A 24,944-nucleotide genomic window follows, 5' to 3' on the forward strand; every position below is an offset into this window, starting at 1 on the left:
GTCCAAAACGTGCTAAGCACTAGACAGCATTATAACTCTCAGGTTTTTCTTCATAGCCTATCCATATCAGCCATATAGCCATTCCATCTGAACTGTACGAGCCTGTATTTTCCGGAGTGTTGAGACATTTCTGGATACCAGAAAAATCATCTGTAGGAGTTAACATGAATTCCACCAGCAACGTTAGTGCGAAACCCAGCTCACTCTGTTCGTCCACGAGACTCGTACGGCACTACGCACCGGTGCCTAGGTTGATGCCGCACTCCTTGCTTCTAGAGGGCGCTCTATACAGTTTTGCATTATCGCCTAATGAACCAAATACGACCCTATAGAATATCAGGCTTGACTGGATACCTCCTAGCAAATAGAGCCTCCGTCATTCTTAACCCTTTCAGACGCTATGGCTACAATAGTGTACATTAATGTTAGCTGCGTACTAGCTGCTACAGAAATATTTTTTCTCAATGGAAAACTCATGTATACTTTGAAAATATTCAGTCTCTTCGCCATGCACAGATGTTGCCACCTTTTGGGCAAAGAAATAAAAATATGAGCAAGTGAATGCAGCAGTAGACAGCTACTTGTGGGCCCCAGAATACACAGAAGTGGTTGCTTATTTGTATTCCACCGTATATTGGAATATTGTTGGTATTTTGCATGGTAATTATTGAACGATTAGTTTATTTATTACAATACTGAATATTTCAAAATTAATCATTTTCTTCCACAAAAAGGAGCCAAGTGTACAAAGTATATTTTGAAAACAGATATATATATGTGACTTCTGAAATTTTCCCGGCGTATTTGTTCTTCTAATAATTTCCGGGTATGCAGCCGGATCCCGTCGACATTCTGCCACGATATTTCGGCCCAGAGACGTCCGGCCATCATCAGGTGAGTACACAACTACTGAAGAGCCCAGGTGCACTCGCGGTATTTATACCGATTCTCGCGCACGTGTTGACATGCGCGGCATAGCCGAGTTGTACGTGCTGCCCTCGGTGATGAAAGTAAAAGATCATCTAGTCATTGAGTATCGAATGACGCTGTCTATTCCGCTGTGAATGTATAATTTTAATAACAGGATTCCAAGTTTTATCCAGTTGAAAGCCGTTGTCACGATTTATAAGATTATCGGAAAGACGTATTTCCACTGATTCCTTGATTACGGAATCCCAAAATCCGGAAACCGGAGCTAAAATTTTTGTTCCATTGTATTCCATTGAATGTCCCAATGAAATACAGTGCTCTGCTACTGCCGATTTTGACGGTTGCCGCAGACGGGTGTATCTTTCATGTTCTGTACATCGTTCATGGACAGTTCTTGTCGTCTGGCCAATATATGCAGAGCCACATTCACAGGGAATTTTGTAGACGCCTGCTTTCTTCAGTTGTAAATCGTCTTTAACGGATCCAACCAGGGCCCGGTTCTTTGCTGGTGGACGGAAGATAACCTTGATCTTATTCTTCTTCAGTAATCGGCCTATTTTCGACGACACATTCCCGGCGTATGGAAGAAACGCAGTTGATTTAAAGTCGTCATCAGCGTCCTCAGTGCGCTGCTTCTTGTTATGACAGTTGCGCATGGCCTATCTTATTTGGCGTGAAGTTTTTAAAGAGAATGGCTACACTTCACGCCAAATAAGAAAGGCCATGCGCAACTGTCATAACAAGAAGCAGCGCACTGAGGACGCTGATGACGACTTTAAATCAACTGCGTTTCTTCCATACGCCGGGAATGTGTCGTCGAAAATAGGCCGATTACTGAAGAAGAATAAGATCAAGGTTATCTTCCGTCCACCAGCAAAGAACCGGGCCCTGGTTGGATCCGTTAAAGACGATTTACAACTGAAGAAAGCAGGCGTCTACAAAATTCCCTGTGAATGTGGCTCTGCATATATTGGCCAGACGACAAGAACTGTCCATGAACGATGTACAGAACATGAAAGATACACCCGTCTGCGGCAACCGTCAAAATCGGCAGTAGCAGAGCACTGTATTTCATTGGGACATTCAATGGAATACAATGGAACAAAAATTTTAGCTCCGGTTTCCGGATTTTGGGATTCCGTAATCAAGGAATCAGTGGAAATACGTCTTTCCGATAATCTTATAAATCGTGACAACGGCTTTCAACTGGATAAAACTTGGAATCCTGTTATTAAAATTATACATTCACAGCGGAATAGACAGCGTCATTCGATACTCAATGACTAGATGATCTTTTACTTTCATCACCGAGGGCAGCACGTACAACTCGGCTATGCCGCGCATGTCAACACGTGCGCGAGAATCGGTATAAATACCGCGAGTGCACCTGGGCTCTTCAGTAGTTGTGTACTCACCTGATGATGGCCGGACGTCTCTGGGCCGAAATATCGTGGCAGAATGTCGACGGGATCCGGCTGCATACCCGGAAATTATTAGAAGATATATATATATATATATATATATATATATATATATATATATATGTGTGTGTGTGTGTGTGTGTGTGTGTATAAATATTGCTCCTAAAATCATTAAAAGTCACCTATGAACATTAACATTAGAGCATAAAGAAAAGTTTTCCTTCATCCAGAAAAAAAAATCAGGTCTGAAAGGGGAAATAGAGAAAAATTTCCAGATGAAAAAGCAGCTTCAAGCCTATCCCAAGGGAGTGTTTTAGGGCCAGTGCTAATCAGAATACATCTAAATGATTTGGTGGATAAAGTCTAAAGTGGAATGGAGATTTTTGCGGATGCTGCTGTTGTATATAGACAAGTGAAAATGCTACAAAACTCTAACGAAATGGAGGAAGACCTACAAAGGATCGAAGCTTGGTGCTGGAATTTGATGCTGACATTAAACATTAACAGATATACAGCAACGCCGAACAAACACTAGGAACAGTTACATTCATTAGATGTGTGGGACAGTGCTTATAGAGCGATTTAAAGTGGAACGTCCACATTAAACTAATAAAGGAACGGTGGTTCCCGGACTGAATGTCTTGGAAGGATCTTTGGGACGTGTTGTCATCCTATGAAGGAGGTAGCTTACGAAACCCTCCGTTCACACAATACTTCATTACTGCTCTCTGGTTTTCTTGCCAGTTAGGTTTGGTGCAGGATGCAAAGGAGGGAAGCACATTTCAAAAGGAAATAGTGTAGGAAGTACGAAATCTTGCAGAGTGTCTCATCTAACCGATGTGGCAAATGAAACGACAGGTGCTGTGAATCACGGTGTGAATTACTGTTAAAATTTCAAGAAAGTACGTTCCAAGGAGATACCGTAATACATTGTCTCCTTTCCGCATATCACGAAAAGACCATCAAGATAAAATTAGAGATATCTGAGCTGACAGGGAAATTTGCCAACAACCATTCACGGCAGCACTATTCACGACTGGAACAGAAAAGGGGGAAGTGACAATAGCACGTAAAGTTCCCTCGGCCACAGGCGGTGATGTGATTTAAGCAGTACAGACATAGATGCACAGTACACGCAGATTCTAACAAAAGGAACAATACATACCGAGAAGCGTAGCATAACATGGTTTTGCACATTCAAGTTTCACGTGAAAAAAACTGTTAAAGAATATATAGAACCTGCATTGACATTATTCATGTGGACCTAGGTTACAAGTCAAACTAGTGGGTCAGAACTCCTGTCAGAAATCCTGAACATGCTGCAGCACGTCCACCGACTGCTTGCAACACCGCGGGATCCTATTGTGCGTTGTTATAGCCTAGGTGACGGTATGTGGCAGCACACATTCAAGGGTCAGCCAGTGTGTATTCAAGACACCAGCCTATGGTCGCTGGAGATGATATTTATTACATTTCCGTCTAATAACCTTGTCGTCGACAGGGTGTCAATGCTTAACTTTCTTCTTTCCTTCCGTGTTGACTGAGAGCGGGTTTTTGGGCCGTCACGGGAAGCGGACCCAGGTACACGTACCTGGAGTTCACGCACAGTGTCCCTGAGTATCGGCTCTCGCTGGCCTCCCGTCGGACGGCGTTAACCTCGCCCACTCCCCCACCCTCTCCCACCCCCCTCTCAACCGACCTAAATGCGTACAATTTTCGCCCACGATCGGTTGGTTCCACCATAGACTATATATATACCTAACGAGCAAACATAGCCCACTGCAAAAGTTTTAAACATCAAACTGGGTTAGTTACGTGTTTTTGCCACGACGCTGCTTGTTTACATTTTGTGGTAATAGCGAAACTTGAATAATACACGTATTCGCCTTGTTTTTATATACGTTTCTACACGTTTGAGTATTAGTAACAGCTATGGTGCAGAAAGAAAACTGGCGTTCTACGGATCGGAGCGTGGAGTGTCAGATCCCTTAATCGGGCAGATAGGTTAGAAAATTTAAAAAGGGAAATGGATAGGTTAAAGTTAGATATAGTGCGAAATAGTGAAGTTCGGTGGCAGGAGGAAAAAGACTTTTGGTCAGGTGAATACAGGGTTATCCCTTAATCGGGCAGATAGGTTAGAAAATTTAAAAAGGGAAATGGATAGGTTAAAGTTAGATATAGTGCGAAATAGTGAAGTTCGTTGGCAGGAGGAACAAGACTTTTGGTTAGGTGAATACAGGGTTATAAATACAAAATCAAATAGGGGTAATGCAGGAGTAGGTTTAATAATGAATAAAAGAATAGGAGTGCGGGTAAGCTACTACAAACAGCATAGTGAACGCATCATTGTGGCCAAAATAGACACAAAGCCCACGCCTGCTACAGTAGTACAAGTTTATATGCCAGCTAGCTGTGCAGATGATGAAGAAATTGAGGAAATGTATGATGAGATAAAAGAAATTATTCAGGTAGTGAAGGGAGACGAAAATTTAATAGTCATGGGTGACTGGAATTCGTCAGTAGGAAAAGGGAGAGAAGGAAACATAGTAGGTGAATATGGATTGAGGGGAAGAAATGTAAGAGGAAGCTGTCTGGTAGAATTTTGCACGGAGCATAACTTAATCATAGCTAATACTTGGTTCAAGAATCATAAAAGAAGGCTGTATACGTGGAAGAATCCTGGAGATACTAAAAGGTATCAGATAGATTATATAATGGTAAGACAGAGATTTAGGAATCAGGTTTTAAATTGTAAAACATTTCCAGGGGCAGATGTGGACTCTGACCACAATCTATTGGTTATGAACTGTAGATTAAAACTGAAGAAACTGCAAAAAGGTGCTAATTTAAGGAGATGGGACTTCGATAAACTGAAAGAACCAGAGGTTGTAGAGAGTTTCAGGGAGAGCATAAGGGAACACTTGACAGGAATGGGGGAAAGAAATATAGTAGAAGAAGAATGGGTTGCTTTGAGGGATGAAGTAGTGAAGGCAGCAGAGGATCAAGTAGGTAAAAAGACGGGGGCTATTAGAAATCCTTGGGTAACAGAAGAAATTTGAATTTAATTGATGAAAGGAGAAAATATAAAAATGCAGTAAATGAAGCAGGCAAAAAGGAATACAAATGTCTCAAAAATTTGATAGATAGGAAGTGCAAAATGGCTAACCAGGGATGGCTAGAGAACAAATGTAAGGATGTAGAGGCTTATCTCACTAGGGGTAAGATAGATACTGCCTACAGGAAAATTAAAGAGACCTTTGGAGAAAAGAGAGCCACTTGTATGAATATCAAGAGCTCAGATGGAAACGCAGTCTAAGCAAAGAAGGGAAGGCGGAAAGGTGGAAGCAGTATATAGAGGGTTTATACAAGGGCGATGTACTTCAGGACAAAATTATGGAAATGGAAGAGGATGTAGATGAAGACGACATGGGAGATAAGATACTGCTTGAAGACTTTGACACAGCACTGAAAGACCTGAGTCGAAACAAGGCCCCGGGAGTAGACAACATTCCATTAGAACTACTGATGGCCTTGGAGAGCCAGTCATGACAAAACTCTACCATCTGGTGAGCAAGATGTATGAGACAGGCGAAAAACCCTCAGACTTCAAGATGAATATAATAATTCCAATCCCAAAGAATGCAGGTGTGACAAATGTTAAAATTACCGAACTATCAGTTTACTAAGTCACAGCTGCAAAATACTAACGCGAATTCTTTACAGACGAATGGGAAAACTGGTAGAAGCGGGCCTTGGGGAAGATCAGTTTGGATTCCGCAGAAATGTTGGAACATGTGAGGCAATACTAACCCTACGACTTATCTTAGAGGAAAGATTAAGAAAAGGCAAACCTACGTTTCTAGCATTTGTAGACTTAGAGAAAGCTTTTGACAATGTTGAATTGAATACTCTCTTTCAATTTCTGAAGGTGGCAGGGGTAAAATACAGGAAGCGAAAGGCTATTTACAATTTGTACAGAAACCAGATGGCAGTTATAAGAGTCGAGGGGTATGAAACGATAGCAGTGGTTGGGAAGGGAGTGAGACAGGGTTGTAGCCTATCCCCGATGTTATTCAATCTGTATATTGAGCAAGCAGTAAAGGAAACAAAAGAAAAATTTGGAGTAGGTATTAAAATTCATGGAGAAGAAATAAAAACTTTGAGTTCGCCGATGACATTGCAATTCTATCAGAGACAGCAAAGGACTTGGAAGAGCAGTTGAACGGAATGGACAGTGTCTTGAAAGGAGGATATAAGATGAACATCAACAAAAGCAAAACGAGGATAGTGGAATGTAGTCAAATTAAATCGGGTGATGCTGAGGGAATTAGATTAGGAAATGAGACACTTAAAGTAGTAAAGGAGTTTTGCTGTTTAGGGAGTAAAATAACTGATGATGGTCGAAGTAGAGAGGATATAAAATGTAGACTGGCAATGGCAACGAAAGCGTTTCTGAAGAAGAGAAATTTGTTAACAGTGAGTATAGCTTTAAGTGTCAGGAAGTCATTTCTGAAAATATTTGTATGGAGTGTAACCATATATGGAAGTGAAACATGGATGATAAATAGTTTGGACAAGAAGAGAATAGAAGCTTTCGAAATGTGGTGCTACAGAAGAATGCTGGAGATAAGGTCGATAGATCACGTAACTAATGAGGAGGTATTGAATAGGATTGGGGAGAAGAGAAGTTTGTGGCACAACTTGACTAGAAGAAGGGATCGGTTAGTAGGACATGTTTTGAGGCATCAAGGGATCACAAATTTAGCATTGGAGGGCAGCGTGGAGGGTAAAAATCGTAGAGGGAGACCAAGAGATGAATACACTAAGCAGATTCAGAAGGATGTAGTTTGCAGTAAGTACTGGGAGAAGAAGAAGCTTGCACAGGATAGAGTAGCATGGAGAGCTGCATCAAACCCGTCTCAGGACTGAAGACCACAACAACAACAACATGGTGCAGTACTGTTGTTGCTAACTTTTCATGGGTATGTACAACCAATGTGTAACTGGTTCAAATGGCTCTGAGCACTCTGCGACTTAACTTCTGAGGTTATCAGTCGCCTAGAACTTAGAACTAATTAAACCTAACTAACGTAAGGACAACAGACACATCCATGGCCGAGGCAGGATTCGAACCTGCGACCGGAGCGGTCGCTCGGCTCCAGACTGTGGCGCCTGGAACCGCACGGCCACTCCGGCCGGCAATGTGTAACTGTAAATGTCATATTGATATGAGGTAGTTTCTGTATTGGAAAAATATCGAGACACGGTATCATAAATTCTTACACTCTAGAGCTAATTTCTGCGATTTTGTGGCCACGTAGTTACGAGGCAAGTGCTAGATGTATCTGAAAATGTGTTTGAGTAATCTGCCAGTCATTGTATACATATTCGTGCTATGTTCATATGCAAATGAAATTTATACGTGACAGTCTGACTCATACGAAAATAAAATTTATACGTGACAATCTGATAAATTTCCTCCAATTTATGCACTGTTCTTAGACCGTTGTGTGTTTCTGAGTACCACCGCATGAGACAGTTTCTTGCGGTATGTGATTTTTGTGTTCTACTTTTCCGAAATATGAACAAAGAGTAAAAATACGGTTCCACAAAATAAAAAAGGAAGAAGGTCATCTCTACAAAATATTCAGAAGTGTAAACTAACTAAATAAAGTGGTATCTGAGATATGATACTGCGTTGGAAAGGCACCATACTCTTCCTCCTAACATCTTTAAGCTTAGTTCCAGGTATCACATTGTTAGCACATAAAGAAAGCTTCACGGAACTTCTGAAGGTGATCTGTCTGTACCAGAGAGGTAATAACATTCAAAATACTGGCTTAAATACGCCTCCCAAAACCAAGCGACTTCAACTTCCGGAGATGTTTCGGACAGAATTCTCGTTCTGCGCATCCGAATACTCACTCCATAGATACCCTATGGGTTCTGCCGGAAGACGTAGCCCCTTTAAGAGACGCCATTCCAATGAGCAGGTGGATGCAGACCTGTTCTGTTCCCTGTTGTTGCTAGCCTCACATGCCGAGACGAAGGACGCTGTTGTCTAGTGTGATCCGCCCGTTCGCTTAAAACAACGCTGCAGAGACCGTTTTGCCATCTGGAGACACCACTTACACAACTGACCACTGTCCGCTGGCTCGATGGTTTACCTGCAATCATACGGTCGCTTTGCATATGCTGTTGATGTACTGTTCTGTTCGGCCAGCCAACTTGCGAGATCAGAGACCACGTTTGGAATTACCCATAACTGCCCGGCTGTTTATAAGGAGGCTGAATATGTGTTTGTACTTTGCCTTGAGCGAATATAGATGTCTTACTTGCTCCCTGTCAGGTAGTGCCACTTCTTTCACTTTCTGTTTCCTGTGAACTCTGCCATGACGATACACACACTGGCTCTAGATACAACTATCTGATCTAAGACTGTTCTCACGTACGCACCAACAAAACAGGAACCAATAGTTCGCCCGCCTCGGTAGTTTGTGAAGTCCTCCATGGTGATGTAACTCGGATATCATTACATGTGTACTGCGACTGTCAATTAGGTACGCTTCCGGACATGTTACGTTTTGAGGAGGATTAAGTAAAAAACAATATAAGTACACTCAAGTTCAGAAAAAAAAACAGAATACCTTGAACGACTAGAGATAGGATGTTCATATTCACAGGACACTTGCATTAGTATATTGTCCAGAAATCTACGTCTACATCTACATGGATACTCTGCAAATCACAGTTAAGTGTCTGGCTGAGGATTCATCGAACCACCTTCACTGTTATCTATTATTCCAATCTCGTATAGCGTGCGGAAAGAACAAACACCTAATCTTTCCGTTCAAGCCCTGATTTCGCTTGTTTTATCATAGCGGTCGTTTATCCCTATGAAGGTCGGCGTCAACAGAATATGTTCGCATTCGGAGGAGAAAGTTAATGATTGGAATTTCGTGAGAAGATTGCTCCGCAACGAACACCGCCTTTGTTTTAATGATGTCCAGCCCAAATCCTGTATCGCTTCAGTGACTCTCTCTCCCATATTTCGGGATAATACAAAACGTGCTGCCCTTCTTTGAACTTTTTCGATGTACTCCCTCAAGCATTTATGGTAAGGATCCCACACCACACAGCAGTATTCCAAAAGAGGACGGCCAACCGTAGCGTAGGCAGTCTCCTAGTAGATCGGTTACGTTTTCTAAGTGTCCTGCCAATAAAACACAGTCTTTGGTTAGCCTTTCCTGCAACGTTTTCTGTGTGTTCCTTCCAATTTAATATGTTCGTAATTGTAATTCCTAGGTATTTAGTTGAATTATCGGCCTTTAAATTTGACTGATTTATCGTGCAACCGAAGTTTAACGGATTCCTTGTAGCACTCATGTGGATGACCTCACACTTTTCGCTGTGTAGGGTCAATTGCCAATTTTCGCCCCATGGAAATATATTTTCTAAATAGTTTTGCAATTTGTTTTGATCTTGTGATGACTTTACTAGTCGGAAAATGACAGCGTTATCTGCAAACAACCTGAGACGGCTGCTCAGATTGTCTCCCAAATCGTTTATATAGTTAAGAAACAGCTGAGGACCTATAACACTACCTTGGGGAACGCTAGAAATCGCTTCGGTCTTACTCAAAGACTTTCCGTCAATTACTACGAACTGTGACCTCTCTGCCAGGAAATCACGAATGCAGTGACATAACTGAGACGATATTCCATAAGCACGCAATGTCGCTACAAGCCGCTTGTGTGGTACAGTGTCAAAAGCCTTCCGGAATTTTAGAAATACGGAATCAATTTCAAGTCCCTTTTCACCAGCGCTCAACATTTCATGCGGGTAAAAAGCTAGTTGTGTTTCACAAGAACTTTTTTCTAAATCCGTGTTCACAGTGTGTCAATAGACCGTTTCATCGAGGTAATTCATAACGTTCGAACATAATATATGTTCCAAAATCCTGCTGCATATCGACGTTAATGATATGGACCTGTAGTTTAGTGGATCACTCCTACTAGCTCTTTGAATATTGGCTTGACCTGTGCAATTATCCGGTCTTTGAGTACCGATCTTTCGTAGAGCGAGCGGTTGTATATGATTGTTAAGTATGGAGCTATTGCATCAGCATACTCTGAAAGGAACCTAACTGGTATACAATCTGGACCAGAAGACTTGCTTTTATTAAGTGATTTAAGTTGCTTCACTACTCCGAGGATATCTACTTCTACGTTACTGATGTTGGCAGCTGTTCTGGATTCGAATTCTAGAATATTTACTCCGGCGTTTTCTGTGAAAGCATTTCGGAAGGCTGTGTTTAGTAGTTCTGCTTTGGCAGCACTGTCTACGATAGTATCACCATTGTTATCGCGCAGACAAGGCATTGATTGTGTCTTGCCGCTAGCATACTTCACATACGACCATAATCTCTTTGGATTTTCTGCCAGGTATCGAGACAAAGTTGCTTGTGGAAACTATTACAAGCATTTCGCATAGAATTCCTCGCTAAATTTCGAACTTCTGTAAAAGATCGCCAATCTTGGAGATTTGCGTCTGTTTAAATTTGGCAGGTTTTCTTCATCGTTTCTGCGACAGTGTTCTGACCCGTTTTCCGTACAAAGTAGGATAATCTCCGGCGTTTGCTAATCTATTTGGTACATATCTCTTAATTGCTGCCCATACTATTTCTTTGAATTCATGACACATCTGGTGTACACTTATATTAATTTGGAAGGAGTGGAGATTGTCTTTCAGAAAGGTGTCAAGTGAATTTTTATTTGCTTTTCTGAATAGGTATATTTTTTGTTTATTTTTTGAGGTTTTGGGGATTGCAACATTCAATTTCGTTATGACAGCACTGGGTTCACTAATGCTTGTATCCGTTTTGAAGCTCGTTATTAACTCAGGATTATTTATTGCTAAGAGGTCAAATGTGTTTTCACTGCTGTTTACTATTCGCGCCAGTTCATGAACTAGCTGCTCGAAATAATTTTCAGACAATGCGTTTAGCACAATTTCGGATGATGTTTTATGCGTACTTGTGGAATTAAACATGTATTTTCGCCAACATATCGAGGGTAAGTTAAAGCCACCACCAATTATAGCTGTGTGAGTCGGGTACGTAGAAACGATTAGCGTTTGTACAATGTCGGTTCGCGGGTTCAAGGCCAACCTCGACATCGTAGCAACACCACCTATCAACAAAATGTGCCTACACCTATAGTTGTCGCTATACCGGAGGTAATGGATCAGTGTGACTTGAGCAGAGGTGCAGGATCGTTCGCAGACGTATGCGCGAACCGTACTTTAAAATAAATGAGTTTGAAAGAGGGCACACTATTGGCAGCCGGCCGGAGTGGCCGAGCGGTTCTAGGCACTACAGTCTGGAACCGCATGACCGCGACGGTCGCAGGTTCGAATCCTGCCTCGGGCATGGATGTGTGTGATGTCCTTAGATTAGTTAGGTTTAAGTAGTTCTGAGTTCTAGGGGACTGATGACCACAGCAGTTGAGTCCGATAATGCTCAGAGCCATTTTAACCATTTGAACACTATTGGCACGAGAGAACGTGATACATCCATCCGGAAAATTATAGCTGCCTGTGTGGAACCAAGTGTTCCGGCAGTTTTGCTGGCCTAGGAAGAACGATTCACGGAAGAACAAGAGGAGATGGATCAAGTCGCGCCATCTAGACCAGCCGCCGAGACGTTAGTCACCTCATCCGAATAGCATTACAAGACAGATCTTCGTCCTCCTCGGCTCTGGGGCAAAAGTGAAACAGTGTAACACGGCGTACGCTATCGGGGGTAACGGTCCATCGCCGTTTATTACAAGCGTGGGTTACGTGCGCGTCGTCCACTTCTCCGCCTACAATTGACGTATGTGCAGAAACATGGTAAACGGCAATGGTGCATGGAAAGACGTCACTGGGAGCAGGAATAGCATCAGATAGAGTTTTCGGACGAGGCTATGTTCTGTTTTTTTGAAAATGTGGCCGCATTTTGGTTCGCCACAGGCAGGGGGAGCGACATCACAGTGACTGCATTCGCACAAGACATGTAGTTCCATCTCGATGCCTATGGGGTGCTATTGGATACTACCAAAAATCACAGTTGGTGTCCAGGACACTGTGACCAGTGTGCTCTACGTGAATGACATGCTGCGTCCCGTAGCCATACCCTTTCTTCACAACACTGGGCACTATTTTTCAGCAATCTAATAGACAACCACATGTTGCTGCACCAACACGTGCCTTCTTTGTGTCACAGTATGTCAGCCTTTTGTCCCGGCCCGCCAGATCAACAGACTTGCCACCTTTAGAAAATGTGTGGAATATGGTGAAACGACGGTTGCAGCGCTGTGGCCCATTGCCAATCACCACAGCCAAGCTTTGAAACCAGGTGAATGCAGCATTGATGGGTACACCGCAGTACGCCATTCGCGCCTTATAAGCGTAGACGCCATCACGCATGGAACAGGTTATCAGGGCCCATGGCGGACTCTGTCCCTGCTAGGCAACAGGACACATACTGAACCGAGATGACAAATGCTAATCACTTCTGCAGAACACACTAATGTACATTTCGTGAGAATATGAATGTTCTATCTCTAGTCGTTGAAGGTGCTCTGTTTTTTTCTGAACATGAAAGTACATTAAGAGGTAACTCAGATATTCCTCTTCTAAAACGAGAGGGCTGTAGCAGGGTCTTCGTATCATTTGGTCTACCCTCCATACATATAAAAGGGAAATTCTTGAAATCCTGACTTGGTAATATCAGAGAAACGCTGCAGTTGCTAGTCAGAATTCTTTATTTAGGTCCACTGCTGCATCGAGGTATAAAAATAAGGGAGGTGGCACTACAGAATGCTATGCGCTGCTTTGAAGCCAGAATGGGCGAGGACTGCCGCCATTTTAAGTGACCCAAAACATTAGCAGACTACTGTTTACGAATGCTTCTTGTTAATTATTTCTGTAGTGTGCGCTCAACAACTGTTTTAAATATTAAAAATTATGGAGCTTACAGAAATAAAATTGTGAGTAAGGCAATTTCGAACATTTTTCTGTTCTGGAATGCATATTTGCTCTAGTAATACAACGCAATCAGTGTGTCGTCGCGGGGAAATGCCACCGGGGTGAACTATGGGGGTATGAATGCAGTGAACCTAATGCTTTGACCTAGTAAACATTTGGGTCAACGACTTCAAGTTGTCGTAACGCGACCTCCCTTGCATTTTTAACTCCATGTACAATTTTCAAACGCCGATTTTTAAATATACTGGATTCCCAGACGATCCAGCCAGTAGCACCAGTCCTTCACTGCTACGAAATGAATCCACGGTTCATCGCTCAACTACGCTCCATCCACCTTTCCCGTTTTTACCAACAACGGCATCGTCGCCTTTCGTTCTTCCAAGTCAAAGAAAGCTGTGATTCCTCACTTGAGATAAAACAGCGCCAGTTCGTGACGTCTCCCGTTGGCGTCTGCTAATCCCAGCGCAAACTCGAGTAACTATTCTAAGAAGTTAGTCGACAGACACGTAAATGTCATCGAGATCGTAGAGTTGCCAGCACCAACGATCTGGAGTAACTTCTGGTGAAGCTGTCATGCTCTAGCGTTACTTTCGCGCATTAGTGAGGATAACAAGAAGTTCTGAAATCGTTTCTCTGCGGCGAAGATGCCAATTGGTTGCTCTTTGGTGGCCCACCGGTCGAATCTAACCTCTCTGCTACGTATGTATACCCCAATATGTCCACTTATTGTGAGGAGTTAACAAACCGCCACCCTTCGCATCTTAAAGTACAAGAACAAAAACGCTTACCAAAACTAGATTTGAAGAAAAGAAGATTACATCTAAATCTACATCTATACTTCGCAAGTCGCCCCTTTGCGGTTTCTGACGGAGGGCACCAGAAGTTTGCCGCCTTTCCTGTTGCATTCACGTATGGTGCGTGGGAAGAACGACTGCACATGAACAAGGAAATAATAGGTTGCCTGATTATTAATAACAAAGAATAGAAAGGAGGAATTATGAATAAACTTTGAAAGCCAGTGCCACAATAGAAGGAAAATCGAGCCTGTATAAAGCACGTCTGTTGAAAAGAAGGAAAAGTGAAGGCGGTTATCCAGCGTCTGCCTCAGTAGCTGCGGTGTCAGCACAGTGGACTACTAACTGGAAGGAGCCGGGTTCGATTCCAGGTCGGGTCGGAGATTTCCTCCGCTCGTAGACTGATTGTTGTTTTGTCCTTATCTTCGTACCGACATAACAGACACTGAAATCACAGGACAAGTCTAAGCCTTTACCCTAATGAATATCATGAACTGTCGAAACACACCGTTATATCATCTTCCCCCTGTTGAGATGGCGGTATAGGCACGTCCCGAAAGCCAATTTTCATATAGAAAAACCTGCTGCGTGGAATGAAGACTCCGCTTATGATACACATTAGTATCATAACCGCACAGATTGCGAAGCGAAGGCCGATTGATAAGTGTGGTAAATTTATATGAAATGAGAGTAATTGCGTAAAATAACAAGAGTAATTTTGTAAAATAACACGTGTGTTGGTACGAGTGATTACTGTAGAGGCTGTTAACAAAACCTGAACTGTTGACGTGCCATCTGAAGTGATTATTTTTAAAGAAAATTCACTATAATTAATTTATGAATGAAGAGGAGGAGGATTAGGCGAATCAAAATGACGCCATCACACCAGAGATCATTGAAAGAATACATGACATAACAATGCAGGACCACCGAGTGAAAATGCGTGAGACATATCTCATTGGAACATCCTGAACTAAAAAGCTCCATGCAAGTTAGGTATCGCAATTTTCGACCATAAAAACATCCGGAATAGCGTTACAACTCAGTGTAAGGTAGTGCTTGGCGGACCTTCTTGTGAAAGTTTCTGTCTTGCGATGAAACTGGGATCTATAATTACATACTGAAGTTTAAACAGTCGTCAAAAGAATGGAATAAAGTAGGCAAGATTGCGCTGAAGACGATAAAGACCATTTTGCTTGCTGACAACGTGATGCTCGTTACTTTTTTGGAGGTCCCAGGGTGTAGTTGGGAAAGAGTAAAATGATAACTGGGGACTATTACTCTTCAATGTGGAATTATTTGAAACTTGAGCAGAATGAACTGCTAGCAATGTTGAAACACGCAACAGTCGCATTGTTTCCTCATCCACTGTGTACTTCAGGTTTTGCTTCAAGTAATTTCTTTCTGTTCTTCAAGTTGAAACATCACTCAGTGCTAAGAAATTGGCATCAAATGAGTATTATTCCCATAAATGAGTGTTTATCAGAGTTCAACAAATTTTACAATGGAATGTACGATTGGGAGCTCAATACGTAATGCAATATACTTTTTTCTCGGCCAATTGCGATTAAAAAAAACAGCTGAATTTGTTGTGAGACATCATGGAATATTACCGCTTCAGCCCTTATAGCTTCATTAAGTTTAGAAGGTGGAGGCGGTAAATGTGGCCTTCAAATTGGCGTCTTTAACGAAGGTGCGATTAAAGCAGAGAGGTTACTGAGTATCTTTTGGCGGAAAACCAGAGCATCGCAGATATTCATAGGCTCTTGTATAATGTCTGCGGACGCCTGGCAGTGAACACATGCACTGTGAGTCGTTGGGCGACTCGTCTGCCATCATCGGAGCAAGGTCATGCAAACACGTCCCATCTTCAGCGTGCCGGCCGGCCGCACACAGCCGTGATACCTTCAACGTTGGTACGTGCGGACACTCTCATTCGATGTGATCGACGGATTACAGTGAAACGCCTCGCTACACACCTAGACATCTTTATTGGTTGTGCTGACACACTCCTCTATCATTTGGGGTATTCAAAGGTGTTGCCCACTGACTTCTCTCACCGTCCGATTTCCATCTGTTAGGCCCAATGAAGGATGCACTCCGGAGGAAGACCTTGGCTCCAACATCAATCAAATGTTCAAATGTGTGTGAAATCTTATGGGACTTAACTGCTAAGGTCATCAGTCCCTAAGCTTACACACTACTTAACCTAAAGTATCCTAAGGACAAACACACACACCCATTCCAGAGGGAGGACTCGAACCTCCGCCGGGACCAGCCGCACAGTCCATGACTGCAGCGCTCTAGGCAGCTGGGCTAATCCCGCGCGGCCAACATCAGAGTGGTGCCATGGGGGCATAGAGGCCTCTCAGGAAGGTGGTGTAAGGCCATCAATTGAACGGTTATGTTGAAAAATAGTATATGTAGCCAAAAGAGTGAAGAATAAGATAGTGTATTGTAATGTTGAATGAAACCAACCTGGTATCAGAAAAAACATGTTTTGCAGTACTTATTGAACGCCACTAGTAAAGACTAGAATGTGACCGGATCCTATATAACTATGGATAGTAGCTGTATCGAAGAGTAAGGAATGTCTTTTGTTGAAAAAATTGTTAATGCAGTTTTATCAACTTATGAACTGGAAGAAATAGAAGAACTTTGCTACCTAAGAAATAAGATTACACAAGACAGCAGTAGCAACGGATTTAAGGAAGTGGTTTGGTACAAGCGAAAGAAGACAGAGCGATTTGGTGTCTCCGTGTGATTGTTGTGTGTGTGTGTTTTATGGAGTTCTCACACAGTACGGCTTGTAGCCATCAACTTAAGCTATCGGATATTTTTAATTGACGGATATAATTTGTTGTTAATGGTCTATTTAAGTGGGAGAGTTCTGTAGAAATGCAAAAATTTGCTAACAGGAGGAGAAATTATCATCACTAACCTTTGCCAACGGCACAAATAGGAATGAAACACATAGCCCCAAAACTCTTTGAGAGTGTTCTTACTGTAACGGAATGACAAACTTAGAGAAGTGTTTTCTATATTCAAATAAATGTTTATTTTACTCAATAGCTCTTTGAAAACCGTAGAAAACTTCTTGAGTAGGAATTAGTAGTCAGTTATAAACATGTAGCCACATGAGCAAATTTTCTTAAGAAGTGTATGCAACTATTGGGTAGTCGACTTGTTCATCACGAGTGCCACCTAAGGGTCACGTAATAACTAACTAGTCCACTAACACTGTCAATAGTTCAGTGGACCTTGGCATATATGATGTCCTCTATTGCAAAATGGTAAACTTCAGGCTTATGGTGAACTGTGTGTACTTATGCTTATCTTAGCCTCTGATGGGTGACGTGGCGTCTCACCTTTCTCCACAATCGTCGTCGTCGGACGGTAAGGCGTCTCCCTGTAGACGCCCCCCATGGTGTCGAGAGGTTTTCCTCTGTTTCACAGGAACCACCGCCTTACTGCTGTATTGGCATCCGACACCCTGAAACAATGCAGAGATTCGATAAACACTATATAGTTTAAGCCGTTTTCACATTCGTTATAGTATTGATATCTTCATTGTTAATCCATCTGTTCGGGCCTTTGACACTGATATGGTCCACCGATTGATAAACGTTGTGTAGGATTTCGGGTTTCGGATAGTGCGCAAACGATATCAGGATAAGGGCAGAGTCGTAGGACTAGATGGAAAAGAAGCAGTCATATTTAAACTCTGGATGTATGTATACCGTCACCAACCTCATGTATAAATTCCTAGTTAGCTACCTAGGAACGACCAGGGAAATTTAGGAAACAACAACTTAAGATTTTCAGTTATTCCTTTCACTACAATAGACATTAGTCGTTAGCTGAACAAAAATTTTTATTTTCAGTTTACCAGCTTCAACGGATTAATCAGTAATCTTCAGAAGTCAGATACAGCGTAAAACCATGAGTAATCCGATGTCAAACAACAATCGCCCGATTGTTATTTGACGTCGGATTACTCATGATTTAAACCTGCATCAAACCAATTTTAGCCGACGACGACTTCGGAGTTTTCACCAAGCGGAGATATAATCTTCCTACTTAGAAGTTCTGTATTTTGACAGGCCACTAAGAAGAAGTCATGCTCCAAGCCTCCTTCACCCCTCAACATCAATTTACACTCTTCTTTCAGTCTCTATTTGAGCTGAGGAGGTGATCAAAAGCGGATGAGCCCTAATTTTTGGGACGCCGTGATTATTACCGATAGGGCTTTTGGAATATAGAAAAGTCTTTTCGACACAGAAGCTAGGACAATGAGCAAACCAGAAATCATGGAACTTATAGATGTACTAAAGCTAGTACTGTCACATAATTACTTCTCTTTCAAAAATAACATTAACAAGCAGGATGGGAAGCCCTCTCAGTGACTTAATAACTGAAATATTTATCAACTACACAGAAAATAAAATACTGTCACTAAATGATAACATCACAAGCAACGTTAAATTTTATAAGAAATATGTGGATGACACCTAATTTATTATATTTGATGGCACAGAAGATGAAGTGACAAACATTTTTAACAAATTCAATAACCTACATAAAATATTCAGTTCTCCCTAAAAAAAGAAAGGAACAACATCATACTTTTTCTTGATACGAAAATATCAAAACATAACCGAAAGGTAACTTTAAATGTTTACAGAAAACTTACTGGCACTGACACCACTATACCAAACTCCTCTACACATCCCTCCTCCCACAAAAAAGCTGCTTATAGATAAATGCTGTACAGAGCACACAAGTTTACATTGCAACAAACAGAACTCGAACAAGAAACAGAGACTATAATATATGCCGCAATAAACAATGGATATGATCCTTCACTAATTCATATCATGTCACAACAGATAAAAAATAAACTGAAGAAACAGCATCAAATTACACTCACAACTGACAAATATCTAAAAATTCCATATCTTGGAATAGTATCTGACAAATTAGCAAGACTATTCAAAAACACAGATGTAAATATCAGCTTCAGCACCAACAACAACCATAGTTGGAAGCTTATTCACAATATAAAACCACCTGATGCAAGTCTTGATGCATCTGTCATTTACAAAATTACCTACAGCAAATGCAATAAATACTATATAGGCCAAACAAGGAGGAATTTCAGAATTTGATTCAATGAACATTTAGACTGTTACAGACTTGATAAATGTAACAAATCAGTGGTAGCAACTCACATTAAAGACACAGGCCAACACTTGGAAGTTCAAGACCTTCTCGAAATTTAACACAAAACACGAAAAAGTAAAGGAATCGATATCATTTAAGAAATGGACATTTTTACTCACAATAGAAAACATGAAGATAACATTCTTAATCCGACAACCGAATTCAAAAACTCAACATTCTTTAACAGTTTTAAACCGGTTCGAACTCAATAGAATCAAGATTTGAAAATGTAAATAAACGACTACAAATTTGTTAGTACCAAGAACATCGACACAAAATCTCGATAATCGATACTGACTCACATGCTATACGTCATCCATCTTGCATTGAGTACGTAATGTTTACATGTATGTCGAAACAATTTGTGCACTGAATTACAGCGACAAAATACAAAGTGCAGTACGCCATTACACCAATGATGCAAGTGAAGTTACAAAGCGAAATAATCGTGATCAACTGTCATATAAAAGGCTTTCATACGATTTTCGCAACACTCAACTGACGCAAAACTATCTGCATCCTATACAGGCTGTGATGTCATACATAAGCAACAACAAGAAAAACCACCAGAAGACATCACTGACATCGATTTCCTCCACCCCCCCCCCCCCCTCCCCTGAATGCCACACCAGACACTACAGTAACGAACAGTGGTTCAAATGGCTCTGAGCACTATGGGACTTAACATCTATGGTCATCAGTCCCCTAGAACTTAGAACTACTTAAACCTAACTAACCTAAGAACATCACACAACACCCAGTCATCACGAGGCAAACGAACAGTGGACAAAAAGTTATAGACTAGTTTAAGACAATTTATTTTAAGTAACATTTCTCTGTATGTATGTATGTATGTATGTATGTATGTATAAACACCTGACGATGAACAAAACATGTCAGAAACGCTTTTTATTATGTTAGATTAAACATAAAAAATAAAAGTGATTGCTAGCAGAAGTTGCCAATAAATAATTAACTGCCATATGTTGCATGAGCATCAATTAGATGTGTATTACCGTGTTTATTTGGTTTTCTAAAATCACTTATATTAAGTGGTGTCCAATCATTCTCTGTCAGCTCAATTCAATTGGGCACATACTTGTTATCTAAATGCTTCGGCGCGACCTCCATTCTGCAGCTATTATGCAACCACGTGCTGATAACAACAACTTTGTCCCCAGTTATTGATAAATTTGATATTTTTCGTTAGATATTTTACAGTAAACCTAGCATCCACTATTCTTAATATAAATATCAAGTTATCTTCACGAATTTTTTCAGCAGGCAAAGTAAGTTGTGATGCTGGTGCAACTTAGGAAGACGATGGACTTGGTTTCACGAAAGTGTATGTATGTTTGCTGTATCATATTCAGCTACTGTAATGTACAGAGTTGGTCTCACATCCCCCTGACGCAGAAGGTGGCTATAAGCCAGGTCGCTAAAAACATTTATTATTGTTGAGATGTTAGAGACAATTTTGCATATTCTATTAAATTGACCTCCTCATTGCTCTGCCTGCTATTAATTATGGCTCTCTTAAGTGTTAGCTACTCAAGTAACTTCGTTTTATCCTATTGTAGTCAGACAGCGTTCATAAATGGAACTGCCTGCATGGGCCGAAAACTTTGTATGTGAAAGGACATAGCTTTTCAACCCATGGAATTTAGGACTTACTTACACTAGTTACGCAATGTTTAACAAAACTGGACGGTTAAAAACCGGCAAGAATAAAGGTCGCTCTTACAGATATAACGTTAGCGGCGTTGTCTTTGTGTCGCAGTTACTGCCACCCCAAAACAAAGCCTTAGCCAAAATGAGAGTCCAGTTTGCCTGGACCCTCCCTATCACCTACATGAAATTATACACGACTTTTTCAATCACACGACGAAAAAAGGATACGCACTATCTATAATTAGCAAAACTAATGACAGATTTAGACTATCTATACATCCATAGTACTATCGGCAATCACCCGGCATATTTTAGCCGAGGCCAATTGTTTGTCTTGTTTGAACTCAGTTGCTGTTTTGTTAACCACTCAGTTCTTACTTGCAGTTGAATTTTATAAGAGCTAGTATTTACTGCATGTGTGCTGTGGTAATAGTTTTTAATTATGGATAAGTTTCTTACGAGACAGAAGAGCAAAATCGATTTTGTTTCATCCTCTAGCGTTATTCGAACCCGGGCCCTTAGGATTGACAGTCCGTGGCTCTGACCACTTGTTTTTCCCTTTTGTTCGTTATTGATCGTTGTGTTTGGTCTTTGCGGACGTGGCAAAACATCCTGTTCAAGTTCGGTGATTGATCCTTCCACTTAGTTTTTTATTACAGAGGCCAACCGGCTCTCTGACCGAGCACGCTGAGCCACCGTGCCGGTGACCAGTCAGCTACCGGGGCGGACATGGTACATTAAAAGTATGTAAGCACTCCTGTAACAGCCTAATTACCTGTCTACAGGTGTTTAATGTTAACTCTGGATTCGTTATTTGGAGGCTGGGAGAACTTCGGGCTTACAACATTTCAGTATTTCACAAGGCAGCGGAGTGGAAAATGTCATTGCAAATAACACAAAATTAAAATAACTACCTAATAATTCACTCGGATTTGTCTGTGTAGCTCAAAAGCCGAGTTGACCAACAAAAACATCTACCAGACGGCGATGGTTGCATGTCTTTAAAAATGTTGCTCAACGTTCTACCATTACTAGCCCAAACGGCAAAATATCGCCCGATCTGGTTACGTGCGAGATATTCATTTATGAAAACCAGTTCCGATAGGCAACGCTGGGGAGAGGTTTGTGGAGAGCGTAAGAGGTGCGGGATGTCAACACATTCTTTATCTCGTTCGTTTCTAAAAGATTTTTTTTCAGCAGGCTGCTTGATTTCGTCGGAGCCGACTGTGCTCTGCATCCCTCCCTCCCCGTTCGTCCAAAATCTACGTATTTACGCTCTTATAATACCGTAATAACTGAACCCAGCATTTCCATGCGCAATTAAATCTTAAAATACGCATGCATTCACACAACATCAGATGACGAAACGTGCACAATAAAAGGAGAAACATGCAATGTCAGAATGCAATCTTTTTTGTGATGCTTTTATTTTATTTTAAAACTTTTTTTTTCTAAATTCTCTACCGACCTGGGATAGCTCTGCGTGTTGGGCCGCTAGCTAGCAATCCCTGCCTTCGGGAGACATCCCCTAGCAAGCTTGACGATTGTTTACTGCGGCTTCCCAAAGTGGGAAAATGCCAGAGTTGGTCCCTTAATGTAGGCCAAAGCCAATTCCTTCCGAATACGTTTCCCTCTTTAAGGATTCCTAGTTCCTTCAAGATGCAGCCCCACTGCTAAAATGAAAATAGCTGCATCGAGGGCGAGCCGAGCATCTCTTTGGAAACTCCCGGCTCTAAAAGCTATACGATAAATAAATAATATTCAGAATTCTCCTCATTTAAGCTCTACCATTACGTTCTTTAACGCAGACAATGATCTTTTTTACCCTGCAAGAAGAGAGAGATGCATGATTAAATGAGGAAGTTTGGGAAAGTGTAACGTTGAATAATTCCGGGTCCCTTACATTTTCGCTACCAAAAGTTGTCCTAGCTTCTGTGTCGGAAACAGCTCTCTTTATTCCAAAAGCCCTCTCGGCAGTAATCACGTCGTCCCAAAAAATTAGCGCTCATCCGCCCCTGATCGTAAGCGATCAGCTGTCATATAGAAGCCTTTCACACGATGTTCGCAACACACAACTGATGCAAAACTATCTGCATCCTATGCAGACTGTGATGTCATACATAACCAACAACAAGAAAAACCAGTAAAGACATCACTGACATCGATTACTGGCCATCCACTGCCCCCTACTTTCCAAATGCCACACCAGCCACTACAGTAACGAGCAATGGACAAAAAGTTCTAGGTTAATTTAGTTTAAGACAATTTATTTTTAAATAACATTTTTATGTATGTATGTTTGTATTCATGTATGTACGTATAAACACCTGATGATGAACAGAACATGTTCGAAACGCTTTGTATTACGTCTAATTAAACATTAAAAAATAAAAGTGACTGATAGCAGAAATTACAAATAAATAATTATCTCACAGTCTGCAGCTCGTGGCCGTGCGGTAGCGTTCTCGTTTCCCCGCCCGGGTTCCTGGGTTCGATTCCCGGCGGGGTCGGGGATTTTCTCTGCCTCGTGATGACTGGGTGTTGTGTGCTGTCCTTAGGTTAGTTAGGTTTAAGTAGTTCTAAGTTCTAGGGGACTGATGACCATAGATGTTAAGTCCCATAGTGCTCAGAGCCAATTATCTCACACACTCACGCTTCACAAACTCAGCCACTATGTCCGAAAAAAATGACATTCGTATACGTCACTGTACACTAAGATGACAAAAGTAGGGGGATCGATGGCGATATGCACATGTACAAATGGCTTCAGTACTGCGAACACAAGGTATAAAAGCGCAGTGCATTGGTGGAGCTGTTATTTGTACTCAGGTGATTCACATGGAAAGGTCTCCGGCGTTATTATTGGCACAGGATAGGAACTTTCAAACTCTGAACTCGGGATGGTGCTTGGAGCTAGACGCATGGGACATTACTTTTCGGAAATCGTACTCGAAACTGTGTCGAGAGTACCTTTCAGGCATTACGTTTCACCACGACGAACCAGTGGCCGACAGCCTCCACTTAACGACCGAGAGCAGCGGAGTTTGTGTAGGGTTGTCAGTGTTAACAGAGAAGCAACACGGCGTGAAAAAAACCGCAGAAATCAACGTGGTAAGTACGACGAACGTGTCCGTTAGGAAGGTGCTATGGGATCTGGCGATAATGGGATACGGTAACAGACGATCGACGTAGGTGCCTCTGCTAACAGTATGACATCGCCTGCAACGTGTCTCCTGGGCTCGTGACCATCGGCTGGACACTAGATGACTGGGAGACCATGGTCTGCTAGATGGCTCAAGGCTTCATTTGGTAAGAGCTGATGGTAGGGTTCGATTGCACACCCACGTAGCCATGAACCCAAGTTGTCAACAAGGCACTGTGCAAGCTGGTGGTGGCTCCACAATGATGTGGGTTTCGTTCACACGGAATGGACAGGGCCCTATGGTCCAAGTGAACGATCATTCACAGGAAGTGGTATGTTGGGCTACTTCACACAGGATTTCGCGTTCTCAAACAACGGTGGAATTTTTGTGGAGGACAATGCGCCATGTCAGAACACTCTGGACAATTGGAGAGAATGGTTTGGTCACGCAGGTCGCCCGACATGAATTCCATCGGATATTTATGGACCGTAAACGAGAGTTCATTTCGCGCACAAAAACCTACACCGGCAATACTTTCGCAAGTATGGACGGCTATAGAGGCAGCATGGCTCAATATTTCTGCAGGAGACTTCCAAAGACTTTTTTAATCCATGCCAAGTCGAGCTGGCGCACTAAACCGGGCAAAAGAGGGTCTGACACGGTATTAGGAGATATCCCACGACTTTTGTCACTTCAGCGTATAAACAGAAACTCCATGCAAATCAAAAACTATT

The 24,944-nt window shown here is 41.8% G+C and overlaps 1 protein-coding gene across 2 annotated transcripts in view; it reads right to left on the reverse strand.

The window, feature by feature from the left end:
- LOC126268018 (uncharacterized transporter slc-17.2-like) overlaps positions 1-24,944 on the reverse strand; it is a 294,182-nt gene that overhangs the window by 180,349 nt on the left and 88,889 nt on the right. For both annotated transcript variants that reach the window (XM_049973429.1, XM_049973430.1), the window contains one exon: positions 17,542-17,666. In XM_049973429.1, the coding sequence (XP_049829386.1) occupies positions 17,542-17,599 (58 nt within the window). In that variant the 5' untranslated portion in view covers positions 17,600-17,666. The remainder of the gene's footprint in view (positions 1-17,541; positions 17,667-24,944) is intronic.

The sequence above is a fragment of the Schistocerca gregaria genome, chromosome 4 (assembly GCF_023897955.1).
Source record: "Schistocerca gregaria isolate iqSchGreg1 chromosome 4, iqSchGreg1.2, whole genome shotgun sequence".
NCBI lineage: Eukaryota > Metazoa > Arthropoda > Insecta > Orthoptera > Acrididae > Schistocerca > Schistocerca gregaria.